General features: G+C 52.6%; 10 protein-coding genes across 10 annotated transcripts; 6 read left to right on the top strand and 4 right to left on the bottom strand.

Annotated features, from left to right (window-relative positions):
* Window positions 1–96: 96 nt before the first annotated feature.
* On the bottom strand, window positions 97–1,089 carry AYO21_03320 (hypothetical protein; the record flags this gene model as incomplete). Its single annotated transcript, XM_022653294.1, has 1 exon — window positions 97–1,089. The coding sequence occupies one exon, from the start codon at window positions 1,087–1,089 to the stop codon at window positions 97–99; it is 993 nt and encodes a 330-aa protein (XP_022514396.1).
* Window positions 1,090–1,786: 697 nt separating this feature from the next.
* AYO21_03319 (hypothetical protein) lies at window positions 1,787–3,247 on the top strand (the record flags this gene model as incomplete). The annotated part of the gene is made up of 1 exon (XM_022653293.1): window positions 1,787–3,247. One exon carries the CDS (start codon window positions 1,787–1,789, stop codon window positions 3,245–3,247), a length of 1,461 nt encoding a protein of 486 aa, XP_022514395.1.
* Window positions 3,248–3,966: 719 nt separating this feature from the next.
* On the top strand, window positions 3,967–5,634 carry AYO21_03318 (hypothetical protein; the record flags this gene model as incomplete). Its single annotated transcript, XM_022653292.1, has 1 exon — window positions 3,967–5,634. The coding sequence occupies one exon, from the start codon at window positions 3,967–3,969 to the stop codon at window positions 5,632–5,634; it is 1,668 nt and encodes a 555-aa protein (XP_022514394.1).
* A 909-nt stretch (window positions 5,635–6,543) lies between these two features.
* On the top strand, window positions 6,544–7,197 carry AYO21_03317 (hypothetical protein; the record flags this gene model as incomplete). Its single annotated transcript, XM_022653291.1, has 2 exons — window positions 6,544–6,547; window positions 6,614–7,197. 2 exons carry the CDS (start codon window positions 6,544–6,546, stop codon window positions 7,195–7,197), a joined length of 588 nt encoding a protein of 195 aa, XP_022514393.1.
* Window positions 7,198–8,000: 803 nt separating this feature from the next.
* On the bottom strand, window positions 8,001–10,540 carry AYO21_03316 (hypothetical protein; the record flags this gene model as incomplete). Its single annotated transcript, XM_022653290.1, has 2 exons — window positions 8,001–8,453; window positions 8,588–10,540. 2 exons carry the CDS (start codon window positions 10,538–10,540, stop codon window positions 8,001–8,003), a joined length of 2,406 nt encoding a protein of 801 aa, XP_022514392.1.
* A 2,236-nt stretch (window positions 10,541–12,776) lies between these two features.
* On the bottom strand, window positions 12,777–14,654 carry AYO21_03315 (hypothetical protein; the record flags this gene model as incomplete). The annotated part of the gene is made up of 6 exons (XM_022653289.1): window positions 12,777–13,116; window positions 13,169–13,381; window positions 13,432–13,628; window positions 13,683–14,347; window positions 14,406–14,470; window positions 14,530–14,654. The coding sequence occupies 6 exons, from the start codon at window positions 14,652–14,654 to the stop codon at window positions 12,777–12,779; spliced, it is 1,605 nt and encodes a 534-aa protein (XP_022514391.1).
* A 1,029-nt stretch (window positions 14,655–15,683) lies between these two features.
* Window positions 15,684–19,112, top strand: AYO21_03314 (hypothetical protein; the record flags this gene model as incomplete). The annotated part of the gene is made up of 4 exons (XM_022653288.1): window positions 15,684–16,226; window positions 17,202–17,414; window positions 17,475–18,403; window positions 18,497–19,112. The coding sequence occupies 4 exons, from the start codon at window positions 15,684–15,686 to the stop codon at window positions 19,110–19,112; spliced, it is 2,301 nt and encodes a 766-aa protein (XP_022514390.1).
* A 671-nt stretch (window positions 19,113–19,783) lies between these two features.
* AYO21_03313 (hypothetical protein) lies at window positions 19,784–20,774 on the bottom strand (the record flags this gene model as incomplete). Its single annotated transcript, XM_022653287.1, has 4 exons — window positions 19,784–19,930; window positions 20,038–20,314; window positions 20,360–20,518; window positions 20,629–20,774. The coding sequence occupies 4 exons, from the start codon at window positions 20,772–20,774 to the stop codon at window positions 19,784–19,786; spliced, it is 729 nt and encodes a 242-aa protein (XP_022514389.1).
* A 418-nt stretch (window positions 20,775–21,192) lies between these two features.
* On the top strand, window positions 21,193–22,673 carry AYO21_03312 (hypothetical protein; the record flags this gene model as incomplete). Its single annotated transcript, XM_022653286.1, has 2 exons — window positions 21,193–21,349; window positions 21,421–22,673. The coding sequence occupies 2 exons, from the start codon at window positions 21,193–21,195 to the stop codon at window positions 22,671–22,673; spliced, it is 1,410 nt and encodes a 469-aa protein (XP_022514388.1).
* A 594-nt stretch (window positions 22,674–23,267) lies between these two features.
* Window positions 23,268–24,749, top strand: AYO21_03311 (hypothetical protein; the record flags this gene model as incomplete). Its single annotated transcript, XM_022653285.1, has 1 exon — window positions 23,268–24,749. One exon carries the CDS (start codon window positions 23,268–23,270, stop codon window positions 24,747–24,749), a length of 1,482 nt encoding a protein of 493 aa, XP_022514387.1.
* Between the last annotated feature and the right edge of the window lie 1,091 nt (window positions 24,750–25,840).

Genomic DNA, 25,840 nt, shown 5'->3' with positions numbered 1-25,840 from the left:
TGTTGGTTAGGAAGCTCACTAAGTACCCATTCCTGACGCCATGGTATTGGCAAAGGCCTAATCTCATACTGCCATGCTGTCTATGCTCACGACCACTCAAAGCCCATCATCTGGAGTCCAATATTTGTTCCAACGTTCGTCGGTACTGCTCGCCTCAACATCTTTCTTATCATAGAAACGGAGATCAGTGCTCAAGCGTATGCGGCCAGTAGGGTCGGCGTTAGCAGTCGCGGTGTGGATGGTGTATGGCAGATGAAAGACCACATCACCAGCTTCGTAATCCGCAACAAGCCAATGGTACTTCGTCTTCTTGGCGAGGTGCTCATTGTCTTGTTGGAAAACCATTGGATCCAGCGACAGAACGCCGGTGGCAGACATGTTGCGATTGAACGCTGATATCTTCTCCTCGACGGTGAAGTCTTTGGCGCGTATCTCGAAATCATCCTCAATGGCCTTGCCGAGATTGGTGCTGTCTTCGAGATAGACAAGCCCACCTCCTGTGGCAGTGATATCCCCGATGGGCACCCACGCCGTTAGGAAGAAGGCGTGGCCTCCGCGAAGGAAGAGCTTATCGTAATGAACGCCAGTGCTTTGACCTCCGGGGATATTGTGTCGAAGCATAGTTCTTTTGACGAGGATCTCCTCCTCCCAGTCCATGATATTGCGGACCATCGCGCGCAACTTTGGGTGCGCCACAAAGTCTAGGTACGGTTGTTGGACATGAGCTTTCACAAGCTGCTCCAATTCGTCGTGGCCTGCTGGACCTCCACCACCGATTCCATTGTGCAGCGAGATATCTTCGGCCATGTTGTAGATACCGTCCACTGGGTCTGTGTCAGGCTTCAGCAAACCCAAAGACTTGAATTGGCCAAAATAGTGTTCTCGCATCTTCAAAACGTCGTCGCGCGGTAGGAGTCCTTTCACAAAGACATACTCATCCTCAAACAAGCGACGACGGATCTCCTCGATCGGAGTTTCACCTGGAGTCTCGCGCAGCCAGCCCAGCATGGACTGGGGCATCGAGCCCTGGATCGCACCCACGGTAGGAGGAAGAGGTTTCGTATCTGTTGGTGAAGTCACTGCCGCCATTGAGAGATACGCCGAAGGTTCAACCTGTGTTGAGTTGTGATTTTGGAGGAGCATGGGCTTTCCAACACTGTAGGGAGTGCATCGCCATCTTATCGCTCAGTGCACGCTGTGAAGTGCGTCACAGGCCTCACGGCATAGAAGCGGCGAGCCTCATACCGTCCATTCATCATTGAGGTGGGCGAGGGACGACAGGGGAGGTCGGTTGGTCCAGGTTTAGGTTGAGGACTCGCACATCTAAATCGATACTACTCTCAAACTCTCTGCGTGCCTAAGTGGCACTCGAGTGAGGGGACAGAGGTGACCAGTGGATGCTTCCCCGAGAATCTAGACCTGCAAGCATAGAGGTCACTTGAGTGTCCAGGGCATAGGCGCACAACTTGTAGGCGGCTTGGCCTGGTGCCCCCTGGTTAAGCTTGAGACGATAGTTAAGCTTAAGAGCAGCCCAGCGTACTCGTAGGTGCTTGGCCTGTTCATCGTGTCTTCACGATTCACCCTCTGCTCTGGTCACAGTAGCTGCTGCTTTACTCGGGTACGAGGAAGCTGCCGCTTTACAAGCTGATAGGAAAAATGAAGAACAGGCCACTGCCACCACGATCATCATGATCAACCACCATTTCTTCGGCTACTCCCTCGTCCAGTCACTTTCTCTACGTGCGGGCAAAGAGTCTCGCGGACCCTGACACAGGCGGAGATCAACATGGGTGAGTCCCGATATCTATTCGTGGTCAAGGATCCCAAATCCCAGTCACTCTCCAAAAGCAGTGATCAGGAGAGACGATTGATCCACCGTCATGTCCAGATCGACAGCATGCATCGCCGACGATTGTCGCTCCATCCCAAAATCTACAAGAGTGAGCAATTGCCATTCATCCAAGTCAACCCGGGCCTCAAAGCCGGGACCAGCAAGAGACCTGAGATACAAACCATTCCTCGTGTGCCTGCAGACGAATCGCACATCATCGACCCCTTTGTATCGACCGTGGTCAATGTGGATCGCAAGGCTCATACTCTGCTGCAGTATTTCGTCCATGTTTCTCATCCTAGGACGTGGCATTCGGAAGTGCAAAATGATCGGACTTACACCTTTCAGAAGGACGTCTTTCCATTGGTCAAGGGATGTCTTGAAAACGAGGTACATTTCTATACCTTGTTGGCTTCCATGGCCAGCCAAATGCAGTACTTTGAGCTGATGCACCGAGATGAGACCACGAGTCAATTGGCAACCAAAGCCATCGTCGCTATTCGTCGGCATCTCAGGTCTTCGCCTCCAATCGACCAGAGGCTTATATTCGACATTCACCAAATGGCCGTGACAGATTTCTACCGATATGAACTTCAGTCGGCTCTCATCCATCTCACGGCAGTCAAAAGTCTTCTTTCGCATATCGGGGGAATTGAACGAATTGACCCTTCACTACGCGAATGGATTGTGATTGGGGATGGCTACCTAGCAGCGGAACTCCTTCATAAGCCAGTGTTTCCTGCTTCTTGCTTCGACCCGGGCGACCTAGAACTGGTACACGGGGACATTATCAGTGATCAGACTGATTCCACAGCAAAATGGTTTCAGGAACCACGCCACTTTGAGATTCTGCCAGCCCAGATGTATCAAGTGCTTCTGGATTTGGGTGCGGTGGTGAATGCCATGCAGCGTCAATCTGGAACACAAGCTTCATACCCAAATAATCCTGCTGGATCTAAGTCAACCCTTCATTGGCTCCTTCTCCGAACAAGTGCACTCAGGCACCGACTTCTGGAACTCGAGACTGATGATGGTAAAGTGGACGCGATTAGGATTGTCTTGATCGCATGGCTATTCATGGTGATGACCGTGACGGGTCGCCGTCGAACATGCAGAGTCCTCGCCTCGAAACTGAAGCGTCGACTTGAAGCAATGGGAAGCGAGGATTGGGTCGGATATGGAGAGGTCCACCTGTGGGTGCTTCTTGTTGGCACCATGTGTTGTGATGGAAATACTCGAGGATGGTTTCTCACCGAGATCCAGAAGGCAGAGCATCCGGTCCACTGGGACTCGGGCCACGCGTACCGGGAAGACGAGCTTGCACAGTTGTGCAGCCGCTTTTCCTACCTCGACACGTATCTGCAGACCTTGTTGCAAACTCTCACCAGCGATTTGAATGCTTTAGCGCCATTGTGAAGACTAGAACAGAATACAAGGGGTGATTTGCGATTGTTGACCTACTATATGAGTACCTCGTAGGCGACCCAAGGCTGCAGACACGTGATGGCCAAGCAACAAGACTGTGTGACGCGATGCTGAAGCTGCCCGCATCTCCTCGTTTCCGTGTCTGTGTCCATCTCCACCTCCACTCCGCCTACAAGTACGAAAGATACTCGGCACCAAGACTCATTGGAAATCCTCAGAGTCGCATATCCACGACTCGTGCAAGCTCACCTGCCATGGCATCAACCCCTCTGGCCTTCACTACACCTTCGACGCCTATGAACTACAGCAAACCTCGGACAATGAACCACTGACTTCTCCGAGACGATTCATTAATCAAACTGCGCTCTCTGCGCTGCCGTCCTTTCCCGGCCAAGCCTCCCATTAAGCTTCCAACCTCCACATTACGACCCCATCCAACTTCGACCGAGGTTATATGCCACGGAAATCGACATGCGGCCTGGAAATCGTTGTGCGGTCTCCAGAATGCCTATCACGTCCCCAGCTTTCGAGGGCGGTCCTAAATGTCTATCTCCAGCCCGCCCACTTTGGACGGCGCGGAGTCGGCTTTATGTTGGATGCCGCCCCCTTGACAATTGATATTCCTCCAAGATTTCCTTCCCTCGACTCTATACCTCTACAGTAGGCCTCTCTAGCTGATCTACTTGAATTCCAGAATCGGCGCCGCAAAAATGCCCTACGCGAGCCCTTATCCTCCCCTGGATATTCCAAAATGCAACATTCTCTCCTACGTCTTTCCCCCAGAGAAGACGCCATCCAACAAGCCACTATGGATGGATGCTGAGAATCCCTCCAACAGTCTCTCGCCGGCCCAGATGCTATCATGGGTCAAGAGATTTGCGGTTGGGCTGGACCGACTGGGCGTCAAACAGCAACAAGCAGTCATGGTCTTCACGCCGAACCATCTCTATGTCCCAATGGCGTATCTCGCGGCGGCTGGGTCCAAGCGATTCTTTACTGGCGCCAATCCCATCTATACAGTCAACGAGGTCGCCCATCAGATGAAGGCAATTGAAGCGGCGATTGTGCTCATCCACCCATCCTTGCTCGATACCGGTGTGGCTGCGGCCAAACAAGCCAATATTCCATCAGAGAGGCTTTTTCTCTTCTCTGACACTGAGTCCCCAGTCACGAAAGGTATCAAGGATTGGCGGTCTATGGTCGCTTCAGAATCGGAAGCTGCGTCTTGGAGATGGGATCCTCTCGAGGGGGAGGCTGCCCTGCAGACTGTTGCCGCCATCAATTTTTCGAGCGGGACCACTGGCCTACCCAAGGGTGTGTGCATCACGCATCGCAACCTCATTTCGAACGCGGCGCAAACCATCTTCAACAAGTACGAGGGCACTCAATACTCTGAACAAAATCCCGGCCCTGAGCGCTGGCTTGCATTTCTTCCCTTGTATCACGCCTATTCGCAGCTGTGGACAATCAACATCGCATGCCGACTTCAAGTCCCCGTTTATGTCATGCCTAAGTTTGTGTACGAAGATTTCCTAAGGTACATTCAAAAATATCGAATCACAACGCTCCAGCTGGTACCACCCGTACTTGTCATGTTGAGCAAACGACCTGAAACGGCCAAATACGACCTTAGCAGCCTCAAACAGTTTCTTTGCGGCGCAGCACCGCTCAAGAGTGATTTGCAAAATGAGATCATGACGAGATTCAATGTTGTTGTCGTTCAAGGCTGGGGTATGACCGAGACAACATGTGCCGGCATCATGATGCCAGGAATGACAAAAGATCTGACGGGCTCGATCGGATATCTGCTACCCAACACCGAGGCGAAGCTCATGGATGAGGAAGGAAATGAAGTGACGGCGGAAGGCGAACCCGGTGAGCTCTGGCTGAGGGGACCACAGATGCTACTTGGCTATTGGAGAAACGAAGAAGCCACCAAAGAGAGTAAGACAGAGGACGGCTGGTTCAAGACTGGTGATGTGGCCGTCTGCAAGGACAAAAAGTGGTGGATCGTCGACAGGAAGAAGGAGCTCATCAAGGTCAACGGCTTACAAGTGGCACCTGCTGAACTAGAGGCTGTCCTGCTCGAGCATGAAGATGTCGCCGATGCCGCCGCCGTGGGCATCACTGTCCACGGCGAAGAGCTACCACGAGCCTATGTGGTTCTACAAGAACGCGCCAAGGGCAAGACGACCGAGGAGGATATCAAGGCTTTTGTGGCAAGCAAAGTGGCTAGGCACAAACGATTGGCAGGTGGCGTCAAATTCATCGATGAAGTGCCCAAGTTGGCCAGCGGCAAGATTGTGCGCAAGTTGATGAAGGAGTGGGCGAAGAGGGATGCTCAGGAGGTTGAAGGCACTGTGAAAGCAAGATTGTAGACAGGGACTGTCTCTGGGCAACCAGAGCGTTTCCGGTCCAATACATCTACCAGTGATCGATCTGATATCGAGGAGAGGTCAACGCCACGAATCTCGGTTCAATCACTGCAAGATGCACCCTGGACCTACTAAAAGCAATCCTTCTTGCTATTGAAGCCAGACCGACCCCTATCAGCAGCGAAGAACCTTCAGAGCAACTTCAAATGGACTCTCGAATGGACTACCTTTGCCTGGTATCGAATGAAAGACCCACTTGGGTATGTGGCGTTGTACAGACGAGACAATAGATGGATGCAGCGGTGGAAGGAATGTTTAAAGAGATGGTGAGAGGATCTAGAGAGCCTTCAGTTTGGCGGTAGAAGCATCGAGCAATCGTACCAGGAAGCAATTGCCGCACCTTTCTTCATCAACTCATGTCAAATCTTTCATTTTCATCTTCAGTCTCATTTCGTCCTGTCTTCATCTTTCATCTTCGCTTTTTTCCCCTCTCTCCTCCTTCAACCTCTCGCGAACGAAGCGCGATCCTTCTGGCAATGGAGTAGTCAAGCAATTCGTGGCCACGCGACTAGGTGAGGGATATACGGTCGAAGCACAAGTCACTGGTCACGAAGTACACGGGGGGCTGCAAATTGAGATCACTCCAGCGGTGGTGGGATCCTCTGGTAGCACTCGAGTGTCGGTTGTTCTTCTCACTGGCAAAAAGTACGACGTCTGCGTTCCTTTGGACTCAACGTTCGGCCACCTTAAGAAAATGATGTACAAAATCATGGGCATGCCGACTGCGATCCAGAGACTTCTCTATCGAAATGAACAGATGTTAGATGGTGAGAATTCTCCGTTAGCTTGAATAAACCATGCTAACCACAACGAATACCCAGCCCGCCTCATCGCTTCTTGTGGGCTATTCGAATGCGTAAGCTCCAGTGACTTCTTTTCCAGCATTATCACTAATGGCTTTGCGCGCTGACTACCTGACTAGGGGGAGCAGTTGTCCTCTCTGAGAGATTGACGGGAGGAGGAGGAGGGCCTCCAGCAGCAGCGAAGCCAAAATCCAAACCCAAAGAAATGGGCATCGCTGCGGGTGGAAACATCGAGCAACGGATCGTGTGTGATGACTGGCCCGCAGAAACGTGGCACAAGACCGCCACCGTTGCCTTCAATGTCCAGATCCTGAACACCAGCGCCTTTGAGAGTGTCACGGGTCTCCCACCCCCAGAAACGCCAATCAACATGGAAACCTACGCCGAGCTGGGCCTCCCGTTCTTCAAGCTGTACGAGGAGGATCTGGGGGATGTTGTTGTCCACGGGCCACTCGACAAGGTCAAGTCGATTGGGGAGATGGATGGCGTCGAGGACCCCAGCTTCGCCGTCCCGATCAAGCCGCTCAACGACGACCCAGCGCGTGCGCGCGGCGAATCCAAGCCCAAGTCTCAGCAAGCCGACGCTGACGGCGTCAAGGCCGGCGACGACATCTCCAATCCAGCAGGTCCGTTGAGCGACTTTCGTCCCCGCGCCGAACTATTGCAAGAGTGCTGGGCGAGCCAGGGTTATTATGCACATTAAATCATGTACCTAATCCAAACCCAAACCCAAACCTACATTGAGCACGATACATGTCCTGAGAAAAACATCAAAATGAGCTTGTCATTGACACAGACGTCTAACGATGCTGGGCATACGCGCACGGCACCACATGCATGTGTACATGAAGGGCTTGAAACTCGACAACAGCAACTCGGAGATTTTATTGGCCAACTGACAAAACGGATCGATCAGACAATCAATCAATCAAGCAAGCAGAATGCATGCAGGGAAATGGAAACAGCTGAACAGAATGCAAACATGATAATCTCGTGCCCGACCCCGATCGTTCTCGGGCGAGGTATGCTACCCAAAGTGGCAGTCATCAGGGAAGGGAGAGGGGGGTGAGTACGTTGGGCTATCTGAGAAGAAACTATGAAAAGGAGGGAGAAAAAAAATCACAAGAGAGCTCATAATGTCAGTCTATTCAACCAACGAGGAAGGATATGTGCTGGTCTGTGCTGTGTTGGGACATTGAAAGCTGGTACGGTACGGTGCGGTACAGTATGATTCGGATAATTGTTGGTGATCTGTCTGCTGGTGCACGGTCTCCTAAGGGTAATCAACCGTGCTGAATGCCGAATGCTGGTTGCTGCGTGAATCAAGGATGACGCAATGTCAGGGGCTCTCAGGCGGAGCATCGCATAGCATAGCATAGCTGACAGAAGTAGCCAACAGCCAACAGCCAACAGTCAATGATGAAAAAAGGCTTCCTCAGCAAAGACCAGACCAGACCACACATAGCTTGCTTGCAAGGGTGTACAGTACAGGCATGGACGAGACTTTTAAAAGTCCAGGTCGGCCTTCTGCTCTCCGACTTTTATTCCATTTCGAGCCTCACTGACAGTACCGTCATCGTCACCACCACTTATTTTCTTCTCCTTCGGTCTCCCCTTCCGATCCACCCTCTCGTCTCTGGGATCGAACCCGCCATTGCCCCAGAGTGCCCATTCGGGCGTCGCCTTGCAGTAATCCTCGGGCGTGAAATCGGTGGAACTCTGCAGGAGGTCGAAGAACCTGTCGTAGTCGATGAGGGTGTGCCACTTGTCGCGGATGAGGAAGCGCTTGCTCGCAATCAGCACGCAGCAACTGTGTGCGTGTTCGGCGGCGATGCCGTACTCGAGTCCCCGTTTCGCGAGGGCCTTGTCCAGCGCCTCGACGAACGCGACGACTTCCTCGTAAAAGGGGACGTTCTGCATCGTCAAGCCCGCTCCGGCCGAGGAACTCGTACCGCAGTACTGTCGGGGGAAGAGATATGTTAGTATACCTCCAAAAGGGATAGAGCGGAAGACGCCACAAAGCTCAATTGCGCCTCGGAAGCAATGCGATACGCAAAGAGATGGATATCTTTTTCGGACAGGCAGAAACTTACTGTGACACCCTTGATCTCGATAAAGCAGGGTAGTCCCTTGGCCACCAAGTGAGCATAACCCTCGACTTCGTCCTCAATGTTGAACCCCTTGACGAGCGTAAGCCGAAACACGGTGCGCTGTACAAACCGCTTCTCCCGCAAAATGTCCAGACACGAATTGAACCGTTCCCAAAAATCCCGGTGCAGAGGCCTATCGATCTTGCGCAGACTGTCTCTGTTGCTGGCGTCGATGCTGACGTATAGTTGTGTCACACGGCGCAGGTCACGCAGTTGTTGCGGATGCTGGGCGTTGCAGACCAGGAAACTCGATATCTTCTCTCCATGCAGGAGGCCCACAAACTCATTGATGCGAGGGTAGAAGATCGGTTCGCCTACTAAGCTCAAAGCACAGTGTCGGATACGCATGGCCTCTTCGAACCTTTCCGCGCGCACACCGGGAACGCCGCGCATCATCTTGATTTTCTTGTAATGGCCTTCCTTTGCACCGTCGAATATCAGCTTGGGATCGTCGACTTGCCAGCGCCATGTCGTCGACACCGGGTTGGTGCCGTGCCTCCAGCAAAAGACGCACTTGTTGCTGCATGATAGCGAGGGAGTAGTTTCCATGCACAGGTGGGACGCAATGCCATAGAAAGAATTCTTGTAGCAGGATCCACGGCCGCGAAGAGCAGATTTGGTCCAGCGACAGATTTTCACGCCCGAGTGGGTACCCACGATGGTGTAGCCCTGTTTGGTCAAAGCAGCATGAGTAGGGGATTCCTTAGGGACCATGGCCTTCAGAGTCGTTGCTGGCGAAGGGCGAGAGCTGTAGGTGGTGAAGTCAACGGCGATTGGAGACGTATAGGAATTGGCCTTCCCACCCACGTCCTCGAGATCGGTGGTATTTGCAAGCTTTCGCCTCTTGTTGCGTCCAGAGTCAGGGAATTCGTCGGTCTCTTCATCGCCATCCTCTGGCTCTTCCTCGTCACCGCTCTCCACGGGTTCCCCGCTGCCAGGAACGCCTTCACCCAGCGCCCCCGACGTGCTCACCTCCTTGAGGACGTTGCAGACGCCACCTACCCAGTCCTTCAGCGACTTGTCGACATTGCTTTTCACGTCACCGAGTCCCAAGGGATACGCCCTCTTCCGACCTGTTAATTTGGCCATCCACTTGTCGACCTCTACAGCCTGTGAACAAAACCCTTTCTCCTCGGTGGGCCACCCTTCTTTGTCCCCGATCCCAAATATTGTATAGCCTGCCAACGTGGACAAGGGTGCGGTGTCAATGCGGAAGTCATTGTGCGTCTCGTCTAAATGGGCAAGGAAGGTGTTCAGAATGGTGTCAATGTCGTAGGAAGGTATCAGGAGGAGGTAGAAGTACGAGACATCTGCACTCGGGACGGGAGTTTTGGGGCCTGAGATGAAGTAGTCGTCGAGGTCAACATATGAGAGATCGTATACTTGAGGCCTGAGGATCGCGGGGTAGGCGGTTGAGACTCCCTCAAGATCCGCCGCGACCTGCTTCGCGAGGCGTTCAGTAGTCCCAGTCAAGGACGAGAAGAAGATCAGTGGCTGCATGCGAGACGGCTCTCGTCGTCTTTGGAGCGCCGCCTGTCCTCTCGAACTCGCTGGCTTGCGGCCAGTCACCACACGGGCTGCAGCGGCCGGAGTTCGAGGTTTTCGAGCCTGGCCAGACGTGAGCGAAGGGGTGATTCTCGAAGGACTCTGGAGTCTTTGATCCTTTCCAGTCTGGACGTGGGCATCGTCCTTTGGGGCGAGCCACGCTGCCTTCTCCAGGGTTGGAGAGCCGTGCTGTGCACTCTTGGAAGCATGTCTGCGTTGCACGACAACGGCGAGAACACAGAGCCCGACGAGGGTGGACACAACAGCACGGTTCTCATGCCAGTAGTTCAAGAGGCGATCCAGCCAGTCAGCCAGGATGACTGGCGCGGCACCAGCTTCACCCAGATCCATGGCAACAAAAATGTCTGGGGCAATGATTTATTTGGATCTTGGAAATTCTCGCAAGGCACAAGTGGGATGGCGCAGTCGGCGCTTCAGGGTTCCGAGTTCTGGGGGTTCCAGCTTGGAGGTTCCTTGGCGGGATCAAGCGTTCCACGGGGCTCCTCTCCTCTCACGCGATCAACAATAAGTTGTGTTACGGTTTTATGGTCCACTCTGATTTGTCGACATCTCTGGAAGTTTCGGCCCAACCGAGCTTAGCGTCATGGCCTCAAACTACATGACTATCCACAGCCTCTCTCCTCCCATTACAGCATCTGGAACCCAGTGAATCGTTTTCCGTGTTCATGAGGACTACTGGCTGCAAGAAGAAGACATAATTGACCAATTCTTCCAACAATCTGGTATAGATCCCCAAGGCGACTTTTGCTCTCGTCTCATGGCTCCCGATAAGTCGGTCTAGATGCACATCATTGTCGACTTGTACTGCAAAGAACATTCCACAGTCGACCTTGGGGTGTGACCAAGTATGAAGTGTTCAAGTTGAAGAGAAAAGGGACAAGTTGTATGTTATGCATGTTTTTTTTTCTTCCTTTCCTCCCACCGAATTTCCCGAGAGCTGATGATTGAAACTTTGAACTTGTTAGCCTGTTCAAACAAACTGAAATGAATCTGCCTCCAATCACGCCCGCCGGCGCTGCCATTACGTTCGCTGGGGGCACTCACAGCTAAGCAGAATCTGAAGAGTCGGACGGTGTCCTTCGGCGACAAACCGGGCACTCGCCTCTTACATTGGTGTCTCGAGCATCAAGGGACAATGGCAAGTCCCTCAGTGTTCCACTAGGAGGGAGACAAACTCTTTGCCTTGGACGGGCCATTGCTCTTGCGCATCGAATATGGTTTCCACGGATCACGTGTGGAGGATTTCTTCTGCACGACCGAAAGGTCATGCACGCAGTTTCGCACATGATGGGGAAGGATGTCTCTCAATGACTGAGGAGATTTGAAGGGGATATAGCAGGGAGAAAAGGGTCTCTCTCTGCTGTGGAAATCATCTCGCGCTGGATCTATCTATGCGAGAGAACGGCCTCATTTTCTCAGAGTGCGCCAGTGCCTCAGTTGGTCACCGAGTCCAGGTCACCCTGTCAACGCTCGAAAACGCTCGACATCAGGCGTCTAATGTGTCTCCTCCATGCTTCTTAACTCAGGTTTGGATTGATTGAGGTCTCGAGTAATAGCCAGAGCTGCGTTGTCTCTTTGAATGACTAACCATAGGCCACAAAAACACCACCAAACAAACCCGATTGCAGGGCAAAAGGCTAGACCTAAGCCCAGCGAAGGACTGGAGGGAAAAAGGTGAGATCGAACTCAGTTCTGTTCCGCACTCGCCTACGCGCGCTACAAAAGGGAAAATGAAGAAGACCCAAGAGGCCCACGAGAGAGGTCGTCATACCTCCAGTGTATTGTGCGGACCAGAAGTTCAATATCTACAGTGTGTCCATCCCGTTGTGCATGAAGAGCTTTGCATTGTCAAGTCATACGGGTCGCAGGTCTGTCTCTGCCTGTAACTGCATCAACTCCTCCCATGGCCACAACCTTCTGGCATGGTTTGATATGACACTTACTTGTTGCGTAGTGTCGTACTGTACCATATCGTGAGCGACGAAAGCCCACCCGGAGACAGTGTCGTCACGTTCCGATCCACCTTCAAATTCATGGCATCGCGCAATAGTTGCGTGCTCACTAGGGTGGATATACGCAACCCAACGACAGGTCGGCCCTGTGACTCTTGACAGTTTGACAGTCTAACCGTGACCATGTCAGGTAGACTGTGAGATTGAACTGTATGCTCCCCAGAACACTTTTCCGGGGGTTGTCATTCCCCCCAAAGATCTGACCGGCTCCAAGCGGCTCCAGGCAGGGAGATGGTCATGTGAGGTTCCTCTCTCCTACTTACATAGGTCGGTCAGTTCCTCACACGGTAGACAATAAAAAGGACTCAGTTCGTCACATATTCATTTTCTATGTGCTAAGCTCCTGTAGAAGCTACCTGATCCCTAGAGGCATCTCTGCCCGCACGCCCCCATTCGTGTCTAATATCGGTGTCCAAAATATCTCTACCCGATCCAAACCCCCGTGTCTCATGTCAAGTCATTGAGTGTTTCCACATTGATATACCCTCTAGACCCATGCCTGTCTTCGAACCTCAATACGGTGGGCACGATTGGCTCGGCCTCAGCCTGTTGCCTCAGGTGGTGCCGCTCAGCCCGTTGGAGACGACTGGCCTCTTACCTCCCTCGAGGAGGATTGGTCCTGGCTGATCCTCGCTGGGTGGAGGAGCAACAGCATTCTTCTCGTTGTCGAAGATCTCGACCGACTGATGTCTGTTACTATCGCGGACAGCGGAGAACCGACGAAGGCCGCGACGACGACGAATCAAATCGTCGATGTGTCGGCCAATTGCAAGCCCCAGGCCAACGGCCAGTACCGCACAATTGACACTGAAAGCGCGGCGATATCGCGGACGGTCGTCCTGCCGGAAGATTTGAGCTCCATAGATGCCGGCGATATTCGCGCCCATGATGACCCTACAAAACGTTAGCCAACATTCTTTCATTCACGGTTCAAGGAGAGGAATACATGGCCATCGCAAGGGCCCTCTCCTCCGAGTCTTCGCAAGTGAGCGACATCCAGGTAATGTTCAGAGGGTGTGAAAAAGTGCCAAAGGTCTGCGTCCAGACGACACCAAAGTACCTGACCCCTCGATTGTCGATTTCAGTGAAGATGCGGTTGAAGATGTACCCAAGGAGATGCATGCTAAGGCCAGCAATGACTGTCTCACCGCGCCTCGAGCTGTTACACGTCAGGGTACGAACAGTCCATGAGAGCTCCAGACGACTTACAAATGATCCGACACATAACTGAATGAAAACGACACCGGAATCTGCAAAAATAGACCGACAGAGGCAAGAGCATTGGACGACAGCGCAGCGAAGCCGAAACTTCTGACAATCGTCGGGGCGTAGGTGTCAAAGGCGCGTTGCGGCCCATTGTTTGCCAGGGTGATGATAACGTGCACCCACATTCTCCAATGTGAGAACTGCGCATCATGTCAGAACGAGTCAAATGGAACATCATCATCTAGTGGACGTACAGCCTTCTTGAACGCGAGTCGACCGATGCGCTTCTTCTTCTTCCCCTTCATCGGGTCGTCAATCATGACTCGAGTGTTGAGAATATGGATCTCTCGGTCTGTGAAGATCTTGACGTTGGGCAGGAATGTGCTGCGAGGGTTCTTGAAAGAGTCTGGCAGGAAAAATCCCAGAATGAGACCGCTGAGAACGGTAAAGCTGCCCATCAGGACGAACAACCAGAACCAGCCTGATTTACCGCCAACGCCGCGCATGTGGAGAATGCCATATGCCAGGAGCTTTGCGGATGCTTGGCCGAATTGGTTGCCAAAGTAGAATATCATAACACGCTTTGCAGTTTCTTTCCGGGTGTACCAAGTTGAGAGGGTCCACAGACCACCGGGGATGAATCCCGACTCTGTTATCCCCAGGAGAAACCGAGTGGCAATGAACGAGCCGTAGGATTTCTGGAAGGCCTGGAACGTGCTCACGGTGCCGAAAAGAAACAGTTGAAGTGTCAACCACTTGCCAGGACCGACCCGGTACAAAATCATGTTGGAAGGAATCTCGAATAGCACGATGCCCAGGGACAGCATCTGTTGTCCCACGTTGAATTGGTTTTGGGTGATGCCCACGTCCTCCATGAAGTCGTCTGTGATGGCATTGGCCATGTTCCCGCGGTCAAGTTCTGTGAAGAAGCTCGGAGTCAGCCACAAAATTGACGAGAGGTCAGGATGCAGACGTACGAAGGCAAAAGAAGCCCAGCGTGAGGAGTGGCATGATGATGAAGTCCATCCTGCCCAAGGTAGTCCTGTCAGCAGAGTCCTTGTTGTCCAGTATCGACCAAACTTGTGATGCATTAACACTGACTTCCTTTTCGCTTTGACTTCTTCCTCTAGTGTCCAGTCACGCTCCAGCAAAAGAGCCTCGCCATTTGCACCAACGGGAGGAAATTCATTGACGACTTCTGTCGTCTTCTGATCAAAATCAGACATCTTTGCAGGATAGTATTGAAAACTGGTCCAAAAGGCCTTTGCCCTGCCAGCAGAGACTTTGAAGAGGAGCAAACCATTGTTCTTGTAGAAATTCAATCACCAACGGATCATCATCACGCCATTGCGATCCCCATCTAGATCGCCAAACTCTTCCGATGTTTGTTCATCATAGACGAGAGCCAAGAGCAAATTCATCGTCGGCATGGGGGTGCGCATGGCAGATTTGACCAAAACTTTCAGCGCCATTCCAGCGAAAGTTGTACAGCCAAGCAAATGACTGCGTCGCCAATGTTGAAGGGAGGCCCGTCCAAGAAGGACCATGTCGAGATTTCTCGCGGCGCCGAGGACGTAGCTGAACATATTAATACTGGTGGCATGGAGACATTTACATACAGGGCTCTGGGAGTGGTCGAGATAGCTTGGCAAGCCTTGTCGTGATGGCGACATCCTTGAGCTTAATAGCGCAATCTCAGCCACTCTCCCCATCAACCAATCCCTCTTGAATTTCGACTCGGGTTTCTGGTGACATAGCGGTCAGTGCATCAGGGATCCTGCTGAGGGTTTTGCTTTCTTCTGGCGATCTGGATGTGTCGTTGCTCGATGGTGAAGAAAAGCTGCTGTCAGAGAAATTGGCGATGACGAGAGATCATAATTAGATGTTGAAACTGCAATCAAGCATTCTTGAAATGTGGCAGAGGCAGCCACAAGAAAGGCACCAAGGAATGGCAAGACAATCAAGAAAACTGCCCTACTTGGCATGAGTGCTTGGAGACTGACGGCTGCCACCGATGGGTGTTGATCTCCTGATGAATAGGCGAGGCTCATATTCAAGAGACGACGCCATCAGTCCAAGGCATTGTCGTGGCCGATGGGGGCCTGTGTAATATATATGAAAACCAAATGCCCGTCGGTGTTTTTTGTTCGAATTCATAGGCTCGTTTTTAGCTGACCACTGGAGTTGATTCCTCATGTAAAGGCACGCTGCGCGGGTCAGCAACCAACGCCAGTCGAATCTGGCCCAATCTCGTCATGCAAGGAGAGAAAACGACTTTGCTGAGTGGTCGGAGTACTGAGGACGATCAAAGCCCTAGCTCCAACGTGGTCAAGATCGTCCTCTTTACCCTGACTGGCGCCATCATTGCCTTCTTTGGAGCAATCGCCCTCGTCGGGGCACTTCGAGTATATCGCCATCCAGAACGATACATTCCACAAAATACAGCTGGCCAGTCGATGAGAAATCGAGCAAAAGGAATCACTCGCGCCATCCTAGACACCATTCCTATTGTCCGATTTACCGAGAAAACGAATACTGAACTTGAGTCAGTTGAGCTGGGGAATGCGAAAAAAGCCAATCAAATCCACGAACATGTCGCAGGTCAAATGCCCAAATGCAGTGGTGATGACTCAAGCAGTGCTACCCTCACAGAATTGAATGGTGCTCCTGTCCTCGATGGAGAAAGAGGTCTGAGGTGCTCAATCTGCACCGAAGATTTCAGCATTGGAGAACAGGTCCGACTTTTGCCATGTTCTCACAAATACCATCCTGCATGCATCGATCCCTGGCTGCTGAATGTGAGCAGCACCTGTCCCCTCTGCCGTATCGACCTTGACCGCAGCGAGCAAGGGCAGAGTAATGGTCAGGTCCGAGGCGAAGGCTGAGAAATTCACGTTTGCGTCTAGCAATGCATGCAAGGGGAAGGATCCGGATTTGGGGATAACGAGCAGTTCATTGATTGTGGCAGCACACCGTCGAGGTCAAAGGCCAGACTTCACAATTTGACCACTGAGTCAGTACTGGGCCAGTCGGAGCTGAAGTATTGATCTGCGTTTCAGAGATGGCAGGGTCTCAGGGGATATAGCCTGATGGCGAGATGCGAGTGGTTCCTTATTGCCTTCTGCGGGAAAGGAGAGTATCCTTGAGCCTAGGATACAAGGTGAAGGAGAGCAATCATGATGAGAAGACACGATGGAGAGAAGAATAATGAAACTTAACGAGCCAGCGAGCCAAATGGACTAGATGAGATGCACTAATACAGATATGGAATAGCCCACCCCAAAAAGGCAGCCTTGCCGAGCGCCACCTCTACGAATCTCTCTTCCGCTCTCCAGACTCCCAATCTTGACCAGCACTCACTCTACTCAGTACTTGTACTTGTATACCCCAATGAATGTCCCCAGAATCCATATGGCTATTTTGAGTCTCGCCAATCGTTCCTGTACGATCTCATCAGAACCATGTCGCCAGATTCAACTACGCCTCGCTTGAGATGAGATCGTGCCTTGTTGGAGCAGCACCATGGTCGATGTGAAACGAGATGGATCCAACGTGGAGGTATTCTACAAGTACACAAGTGGTTCTGGGGATGTGGGGAACCGACTCCCCGCCGTGGGCGATTTAGTTTTTGCCGGGGATCGCAACATATCCAAGACCTCTAGTTCTACGAGTCGTGTATACCTTCAAAACCTCGGTATCGTCATGCCACAAGTTCTGTGTACCAAAACTTATGGTTTCTGGCCTACCGAGGCTCCGTCATTCCGATTTCCTAGGGTAGACTGAATCTCATCGACCTGAGGATATTCCGCGAGTATGAAAAGGGTCTCGACTTCCCACAGAGCATCGGGCGTGCAGGAGTCAAGATACGTCGTAAAGGCCCTATGCTGAGCATCACCATCGACATGTGTAAAGGATGGGCTCTCCTGCTGTGGTCCACGTTGGCGTCTGTGCTCGTCGCCGACCCAACATTTACCGGCTTTCCTCCAGTGAGTTTAAGATTCGCTTTCTCTTCTGAGCGCTCTGCTAAAGCACATCGCCCCTGGTAGTGTGATGCCTTGATCGCTGCGGGCCTGGGCGACAGGTTGATTCGTGTAGGGACCGAGGCTTACGAACAACACCTGGAAAGTTATTTCTGTGCCAACGGACGTCTACACCCTTACTGCTTTGTACTGCCACATACCGCAGAGGAGGTTGCTACCACTGTCAAAGCGCTGGCCAGTAATGGCTCCGGATCAGGGAGTTGGCACATCGCCGTACGAAGTGGAGGACACCATCTCCCAGCAACCAACAACATTGAGGATGGGGTTACCATCGATCTCAGCTTGATGAACGGGGCAAAGTACAATGCCACAACTAACATTGCAAGTGTCCAGCCGGGTGGTAGATGGAAAGACGTCTACACGACTCTCCTCAACAATGGCAATGTGACGGTGGTCGGTGGGCGTGATGGAAACGTCGGGGTGGGCGGGTTCCTCCTCGGTGGCGGCATGTCGTATTATACACCGCGTTATGGCTTGGCCGTCAACACAGTTGCTGGGTTCCAAGTCGTGCTCGCAGATGGGAGCATCGTGGAAGCGACAGCCACAGAGAACGCGGACCTCTGGAAAGCCCTGCGAGGGGGCGGACTCAATTTCGGCATCGTCACCCGTTTCGACATGGAAGCCATGCTGGCAGTTGATCTGGTGTCAGGCACCTCCATGATTACAGCTGACCATTTCGACGAAGCAGCGGACGCCTTTGTTGATTTCACAAACCAGATGGAGCACCATCGGGACGACACCATGCTCATCATCCATACCCATGACTCCTCTATATGGGATGGTCCGTTCATCCTCCCTCTGCGAGTCAATACGAAGGGTGACCTGAGCACCACAGCCTTTGACAAAGTCACTCAAATACCTTCCGTGGCGCAAACCTGGGAGCAAAAATCGCTTGCTGCTGCTGCCAACGGGGTCCAGGCTGCTTATGGAACGAAGTATGATTCTCCTTTACAAAACCTCTCCTGTCTTTTCTTTCCCCATCGCTGAAAAAGATAAATCGCTGATCGATCTCTACCGAACCTTCTTAGGAATGCATACATGACTCTGACTTTTGTCAACGAGCCGTCGGTCGTGCGCAAGGCTTTCTCTTTACATGACCAACTGGCCTCTAATATTGCAAAGAAGGTCGGGTCTGAAAACTTTATGGCATCCTCGGTTCTTCAGCCATTTCCTACCTATCTGAGCAATCTTGGTCTCCGCAACGGCAGCGTGGGCCACAAGGCTGGATCCGAAAACGGTACAATGCCACTGGACCTTTCATTCTCGTCTGGACACCAAGCTCATCTCGGCCTCTACCACGAGATCATGAGCAACGTGCTCGGAATCGAACGGAACGGCGTCAACGCCGTCGTGTGGACTGTATTCGTCGCCATCAAAAACGGCCAGGACGCGGCCCTGTCGGTGGCCAGATCAGAGCTGATGCTCATGACTCGTGAGATGAAGCGATTCCAAACCTCGGACGGCAAGGCCGCGACAGTGGATTACCTGTACGCAAACTACGCAGACATGACCCAGGATCCCTTGGGGAGTTACGGCCCGGAAAACGTAGCCTTCATGAAAGAAGTGGCGCGAAAGTACGATCCCGAGGGGTTCTGGCAGAAGAGGGTACCGGGGGGGTTCAAGATCTCGCGAGTGGCCGGATAACCCTACATTTAGGCACTGAAGGGGTTTGTGGCCTGATACAGATACCAATGCATGTCTGACGAATGCGAGTACAGCGATCAAGCTGCAAGTACATCGTATCTGCCTTGTACAAGTATTGTCTCGGCCGGGCTATCAGAGAGACAACAATAACCTCGGCCAGACTGCCGAGCCACAAGCACGCGTGGTGCCACCCGGGCTCGGGTTGGCGGTGCCAGGTTGATACTACAAGTAATGTAGGCACCATTTGCTGCAAAGGTAGGAGGTATGCTTAGACGAACCTCGCTGAGTCATCCCAGTATTAGGGGGCGCAGCCTTACAAAGATTCACGACTGCCCCCCGTCCGTGAGATGATGGCGACATTAGCCCAATATGCCTGCCTGAGATGAGAAGAAACGCCCTTCCTTACTTGATCCTCTCTCTCCCTTGTACGAGGTATTCGCAATGGATTCTCCATGTAATCTACTCTCCTTGTCATTACCCACGTCTGCTCGGGATACTAAGGAACTCGTCAAACTACCCACATACCTACTAGATAGCCTAGGTACATGGTATGCGAGTCCTATCTGTGATTCATTCACAGCGTGAACCAGCCAAGGAGGCCCTGTCCATATCTATCTATCTATATATTCCATCACGACCCCAAGGAAACGGCACGACGGCTCCGTGCACGACTACTCGGGCTCCAAGAGCTGACCTACTCTGCACGGCGAAAGGGGAAACGCGGCCGCAAAGCCGTACCGAGCAAACGCGTTGGCGGCCGTGGCCGAGGCACCATACGTCGGCCCGTAAATGTTGACCAGGTAGCTGATAGCAGAGGCCTGGAGAAAGACAAAGTTCAAAGAGTGTAAATGCCCGTCTTTGCTGCTGCATTGGACTGTCCCGTCTCGTCTCATGAAAGGCGAAAGGTAAGGGGAGATTGACTTACAAAGACACAGGGATTGCCCCAGGCAAAGGGGATCAGTGCGCAGACGGGACTCGCCCGGTGGACGTCACTCCGAACCGTCCAGTCGAACCAGAACAGGCCGATTGGGATCCCGACGCTGCCAAATATCGCTGGCCAGAGGATGTCTTCGAGCTGCCTCGAGCGTGACTGTAGCGGCGCCAGTGGTACCGTATGCGTTCTTCTCTGCAGAGCCAGATCGACGCTGACGTTCGTAGCCGTGGCCAGGAGACAGCTGACGGTGATGGCGATGAAGGCGAGGCTGGACTGGTCTGTCCCAAAGCCGTAGGTTCTCGACAGAGACTACGGGACCGCAGGGAAGAAGTTGTACAAGATGCCGAAATTCAGCGCCACGTAGAGACTCAGGAAAAGGACGATCGGCTCCGTCACCTGCATCTGCAGCGGCTCTGCCGAGGTGGTGGAAACCCAGGCATGGACGGCCTTGTCGGCCAGCAGGTCTTGGGAACTGTCGGACTGATTGTCGTGGGAGGATTATGCCTAAAAATGTTGGATGAACGGCAAGGCTGTGGATGTAAAGGGGAGAGACCCAGCGAGGAATGCACGCTGACTAATCACAGTCCAACGCGATTGATGGGCGATTGACACTGGCCCTTCGACCTGCTCAACTGCAACTCGATTGTCCCGACCCAACTGAGCCAAACCCAGCCGCCTGCCTTGAGGATGATCTTGCTGTACTCAGTATGGACGTCTTTATTCGACATGAACTATCCTCCTCGTGATGGCCTTCCCTTTTCTTCCCCTTCTCCGACAAGATCCCAGGCAAAAAAGTGTCCAGTCAATTTTGTCTGTCTGTCTTGGCGTATACAATCGGGCGTATTCGTCAGGAACCCGCGCACGGCGTATAGAGCGCAACGCCTGGAACTTCTTCGCGGACTCACGATTTGTAATGGAATAAATGATTTAAATCCCCAATATTACCTACCTAGGTATCTATGTGTTTCCCTCCAAGTCTGCATTGTGCCTCGATTTATACGTGGATGATTAGTGGGATCTCGATTCATGGTCGTCGAGCCCACGAGAAGCGCGAGTTTTTTTTTTGTTAACCAACTGATATCGTCCCTTCGCACCTCTTTCTAGGAAGAACTGGATTACTGGCAAGGAACAAAGAGCGGCTGCAACATGGGAGAGGACCTCAACGGCCTCGTCATGAAGATGAGGGCCTTAGCCACTCGTAATGGCAATGATAGCCACGATGAGCTTGCCCGAGCAGCGTTCGGGAGGGCGATGAGGGACAAACACTTCCTCTTCGCGCAAGACTATACCAATCTCAATCACGGTATTTCCTGCCCATCCCATCCTCTCCTAGAAAGCAGCAGTGTGTGTGTCTCTGTTACTCCGCCATCCTAGGCCCTGACAAGTCCGTCTATGTCGTAGGCTCCTTTGGCGGCTATCCTCGCTCGGTCCAGCAAGCCTTGCGCCACTATCAAGAAACAGCAGAGGCGGAACCTGACAAGTTCATCCGCTACACGTACCCTCCGCTGCTGCGGAAGAGTCGCACTCTGCTTGCCGATATGCTTCATTGTCCTATCGATGAGCTGGTCCTATGCTCGAACGCCACGACCGCCACGAACACGGTACTCCAGAACCTGCGGTGGGAGGAGGGCGACAAAATCGTGTATACTTCCGGCGTCTATGGGGCGCTGGAGAAAACAATTGACTATATCGTCGACACAACTCCGGCCGAGAGCGTGAGGGTCGAGTTGAACCTACCTCAGAGCGACGGCAAGATTGTGGAGCTCTTCCACAAGACTTTGACCGAGGAAAAACTCAAGTGCGAGAGAGCTGGGAAAGGACGAGTTCGGGTAGGTGTCTTCGACACGGTGGTCAGCATGCCTGGTTTGCGAATGCCATTTGAGAGGCTCGTACAGCTCTGCCGACAAGAAGGTGTGCTGAGCCTGGTAGATGCTGCGCATGGAGTGGGACATATTACCCTCAACCTCACCGAGCTGGACCCGGACTTTCTGGTCACCAACAGCCACAAGTGGCTCTTCGTGCCCAGGTCGGTTGCGGCTTTCTTCGTCCCTAAAAGGAACCAGCACTTGATTCGGACGACGCTCCCAACATCCCATGGGTACCAATCCCAAAGACGCAGCCAGTCACATGATCCTCTGCCTGCCTCGGAAGAAACGAATCCCATGGTGAAACAGTTTGAGTACTATGGAACGATTGATGGTGCCGCTTACTGTTGCGTCGAGGAAGCAATCCGTTTCCGCAACGAGGTGTGTGGCGGCGAATCAGCCATCCAAGAATATTGCACCTCCCTTGCAAAGAAAGCGGAAGAGATCCTCGTGGAAACTCTGGGGACGGAGACATTTGACATACCAGAGACACATAGAGTTTTCTTTGCGCACGTGCGACTGCCCATCTCGGTTGGAGAAGGGGCTGATTACGATATGTCCTTGAAAGACGTCCCGGCCATGACTCAGTTCATGAACAAGGAGCTTGGGGAAAGATACAGGACCTTCTTTTACGTGCTGTTCTATCGAGGAGCCTGGTGGATCCGCCTGTCGGCCACAGTCTATGTTGATCTCGAGGATTGCAAGTATGCGGCCTTTGTCTTGAAAGACTTGAGCGAGAGAATTCGCAGAAAGGAGTTTTAGGCGAGCAGACCAGCAATGGAGGCGAGTTTGTGCTTGTGCATTTCGTGGGTTTGACTAGAGTCGAGAAGATGATGCGTGCTGTGAAGCACATCGAGTACACAGAGCTGCTTCCTAGGAGTCAGAGACAATGGAGACGCAGGAGGAGGCCCTGACAGAGTACTGGGCACCCAGATGAGCTATCAGAGACCAGTCCTGGTTGTTGATCTGAGATTAGCAGTCTCAGTTTCTAGGGGTGTAGGTTCCACGCGTACCATCAGTTCTGGGGCTCTACATTCAGCAGTTTGGAGGCAATAAGTAAGGGATCCAGGATTACTGGATCGTAGATGTACCCATTGCAACAGGTGTGGGTATTGAAGTCCCTTTATGTGTCAAGAATCGATCTGGCATGCGAGAAGAAGCTGCCCGCCGCGCCAAGTCTATGGTCGCCTGACTCGTGAGTCTGCGGACAAATGACTCGTGTGCTCATGACGTGCCCTGCATTCTTCAATTCTGCCATTCAGCCCGGGCACGCTTGCTACCCATGAACCCTGGATACATGCTAGAGAAGTCCACAACCTGTGAGCATCCAGGTCCTGCCTATACCGTTTGCCCACCATGGCAGATGCGGATGAAGATGTCATCCCTTCAACCTCAGCGTCTGGTCCCGACGACCTCGAAGACGAAACCCAAGATTTCCGTTTCCTCAGCCAATTGACCTCCTCGTCCAAGAACGGGCAAGCCATAATCCCCAAACGCGGCACAAAGGACTTCGAACCAAACCCTACACGTTCGCAAGCCTCTGCCCTTGATGCGTCTCGCCTGGCGATGCACACAATCCTCAGTGCGGTGCGGATTCAAACGGGCAAAACCCACGTCGTGGGACAGTACTTTTCAAACGAAGGTGACTGGCGATGGGACGGTACCGGGGCTGAAGGAAGACATGGCCGGTGCGTTGTGGTGTACAAATTCAAGAGCCCTCATTTGAAGGTCATGGGCCAAGCAGACAGGAACAACTGGGTCTGGCTGTTGCCTGAAGAGGCTTTGTTTCTGCTAGAAAGAGGAAATCTCGATATCCGATGGCCAGACGTCAATGACGAGGATGATGGTATACCAAGCGGGAGTGAGTACAGGTCCTCCAACGTCATTGCCTGGGAGGAAGGTGCTGCTGCTTCAGAACAACAAAATGTTGAACCACAAACGGGAGCTACAAGTTCAAGCGCGGAACCGTCCCTAGGCGAACTCCCCATGAGTCTCCAAGGCGCCTACGCCAGCTTCATTGGCAAGGATGGCTTGACGTTGGAGCGATACACAGTCTATGCAGGGCTCAAGAGAGCGGGATATATTGTTCAGCGGGCGCCGACCTGGAATGATACAGATGTCGCTCAAGCGAATGGACACAGTGACCATGCTCCAAGTCCGCCCATTTCACCATCTGCACCATCAACAGCGATATCGGGCGGATCTCAATCTCGAGGGCCATTCGCATCTCTGGTCCACAGGTTGGTATCATGGCTCTTGCAACCTCGTCAAGGCAAGTCCTGTCCCTCACTCGGGCCGTTGGTTGCTCCGGGTTTGTACAGGAACTACGCCGATCTATTCCACGCGTTGGCGTTGGTTCCGTACCACGAGCCTTCCAGCGCCCATACAGCTGAGAGCTCAAACTCCATATCCTCACCGCAACCGCGGCCGCCCCAAGCACCCTACCGCATCCACTTCCACGTCTGGAAACCCAACGTCTCCGGCACCTACAAGAAGACCTCACCACCTCCAGAGGACTATCGAATCTGCGTCATCGATGCGCGCTCGACGCCGTCGATTCCGTCGTTGTCAGAAATCGGACCTCTCCTCGACAGTCAGCCTGAGGATTCCCTTTCCAGAGCGCAGGCAGGCAGGTTAGAGACGAGGCTCAAGCATGGCAGACGGAACGTGTTACTCGCGGTGGTGGACGCGGGTATCGTGAGTTACCTGAGACTAAGCGACGCGTGCTTCGGTGCCGACAAACTGTATGAGGAGAAGACCAGAGCAGGCACCAAGGGTCGGCCCAAGAGGAACCAAGGCCGAGGGCCAGGGCAAGGACAGGGACAAGGACGAAAGTAGACGATGTGGCCATGCGCGGAGTATGGCCTTGCTGGGCGCTCAGGTCGAGGCGGCTTTCTCAAATACTTGCGGACACGACTATTTGGACATCGATGAGCGATGTTTGATTGCGCCGGGACACACAGGAAACCATAATTGGACGGGGACGAGGCATTGGCATTTCAGATTTCAAGGACAGGCTAGGTTAGACTGCTTTAGACATTTTTAGACTTGATACCCCTATGATCGAATGAGAGTATACAAATATACACAAAGGCACATAGACGGCGTTGTTCAATAATGAAAAGAGACGAGACGAAACAGACGAAACGGAGCAGATGGAACAGAATAGAATAGCCTGAGCCAGCAAATGGCTACCTATTGTTCTTCTAACGCTTACGCCCGATAGTTTTAAGAACGAGGGTGTAGCAAGAATGGAAAGCAACTTCTACTGAGAAGATATACAGTCTCCACCAAGACCCAGGGGTATCCCAGAGAGTGTACACAGAGAATATAGAGAACAGCCGATAAAATCGGCAAGGGATATATTCTCAAAGAGGGTTGTCTCCCCGTGAGAGAACGTCCGCGTTTTCACCATGGCGTTTTTTAGAAGGCGAGCGGACTGCCTGATGATCTAGGGACTTTCTGATCTTCCATCTTCTATAGACGTCGGCCTGTGGGAGAGTAGACAGGTTTCAAGTGTCGCGACGTATATGCTTGAGATGGGTGGAATGGGGTCTTTTGTCTGTGTTGAGGGGGGAGAGGGGTGCCCATGGAATTGAGACTTGGTTTAGGAGAAGGGGAAGGGAAAGAGATGCCTAAATCGTGGGGGGGGATCTTGAGAGGGAAGTGAAGGAATAGTAGAATAGAAAACCACTTAACATGCTTGTCAACAAAGAATATGTCTCGGGGAGGAGCCGGGAGGGAGCTCTTGGGATATGAACGCGTTAAGTGGTGCCCTTTTTCCTCGACTTCCTTGACATGTAACAAGGCTCGGACAGCAAATGCGTTGCTTTCCATCCACCTTTTCGCAGATGTCGAGAACAACAGCGACCAAAACTTGACAATCTGTTGACTTTCATTGTAGGTGCCAACCATCTTTCATTCGTCAA

The sequence above is a fragment of the Fonsecaea monophora genome (assembly GCF_001642475.1).
Source record: "Fonsecaea monophora strain CBS 269.37 chromosome Unknown Scaff16, whole genome shotgun sequence".
NCBI lineage: Eukaryota > Fungi > Ascomycota > Eurotiomycetes > Chaetothyriales > Herpotrichiellaceae > Fonsecaea > Fonsecaea monophora.
Note: the sequence above shows the minus strand (reverse complement) of the source record. Positions and strands in the feature narration are given on the sequence as shown.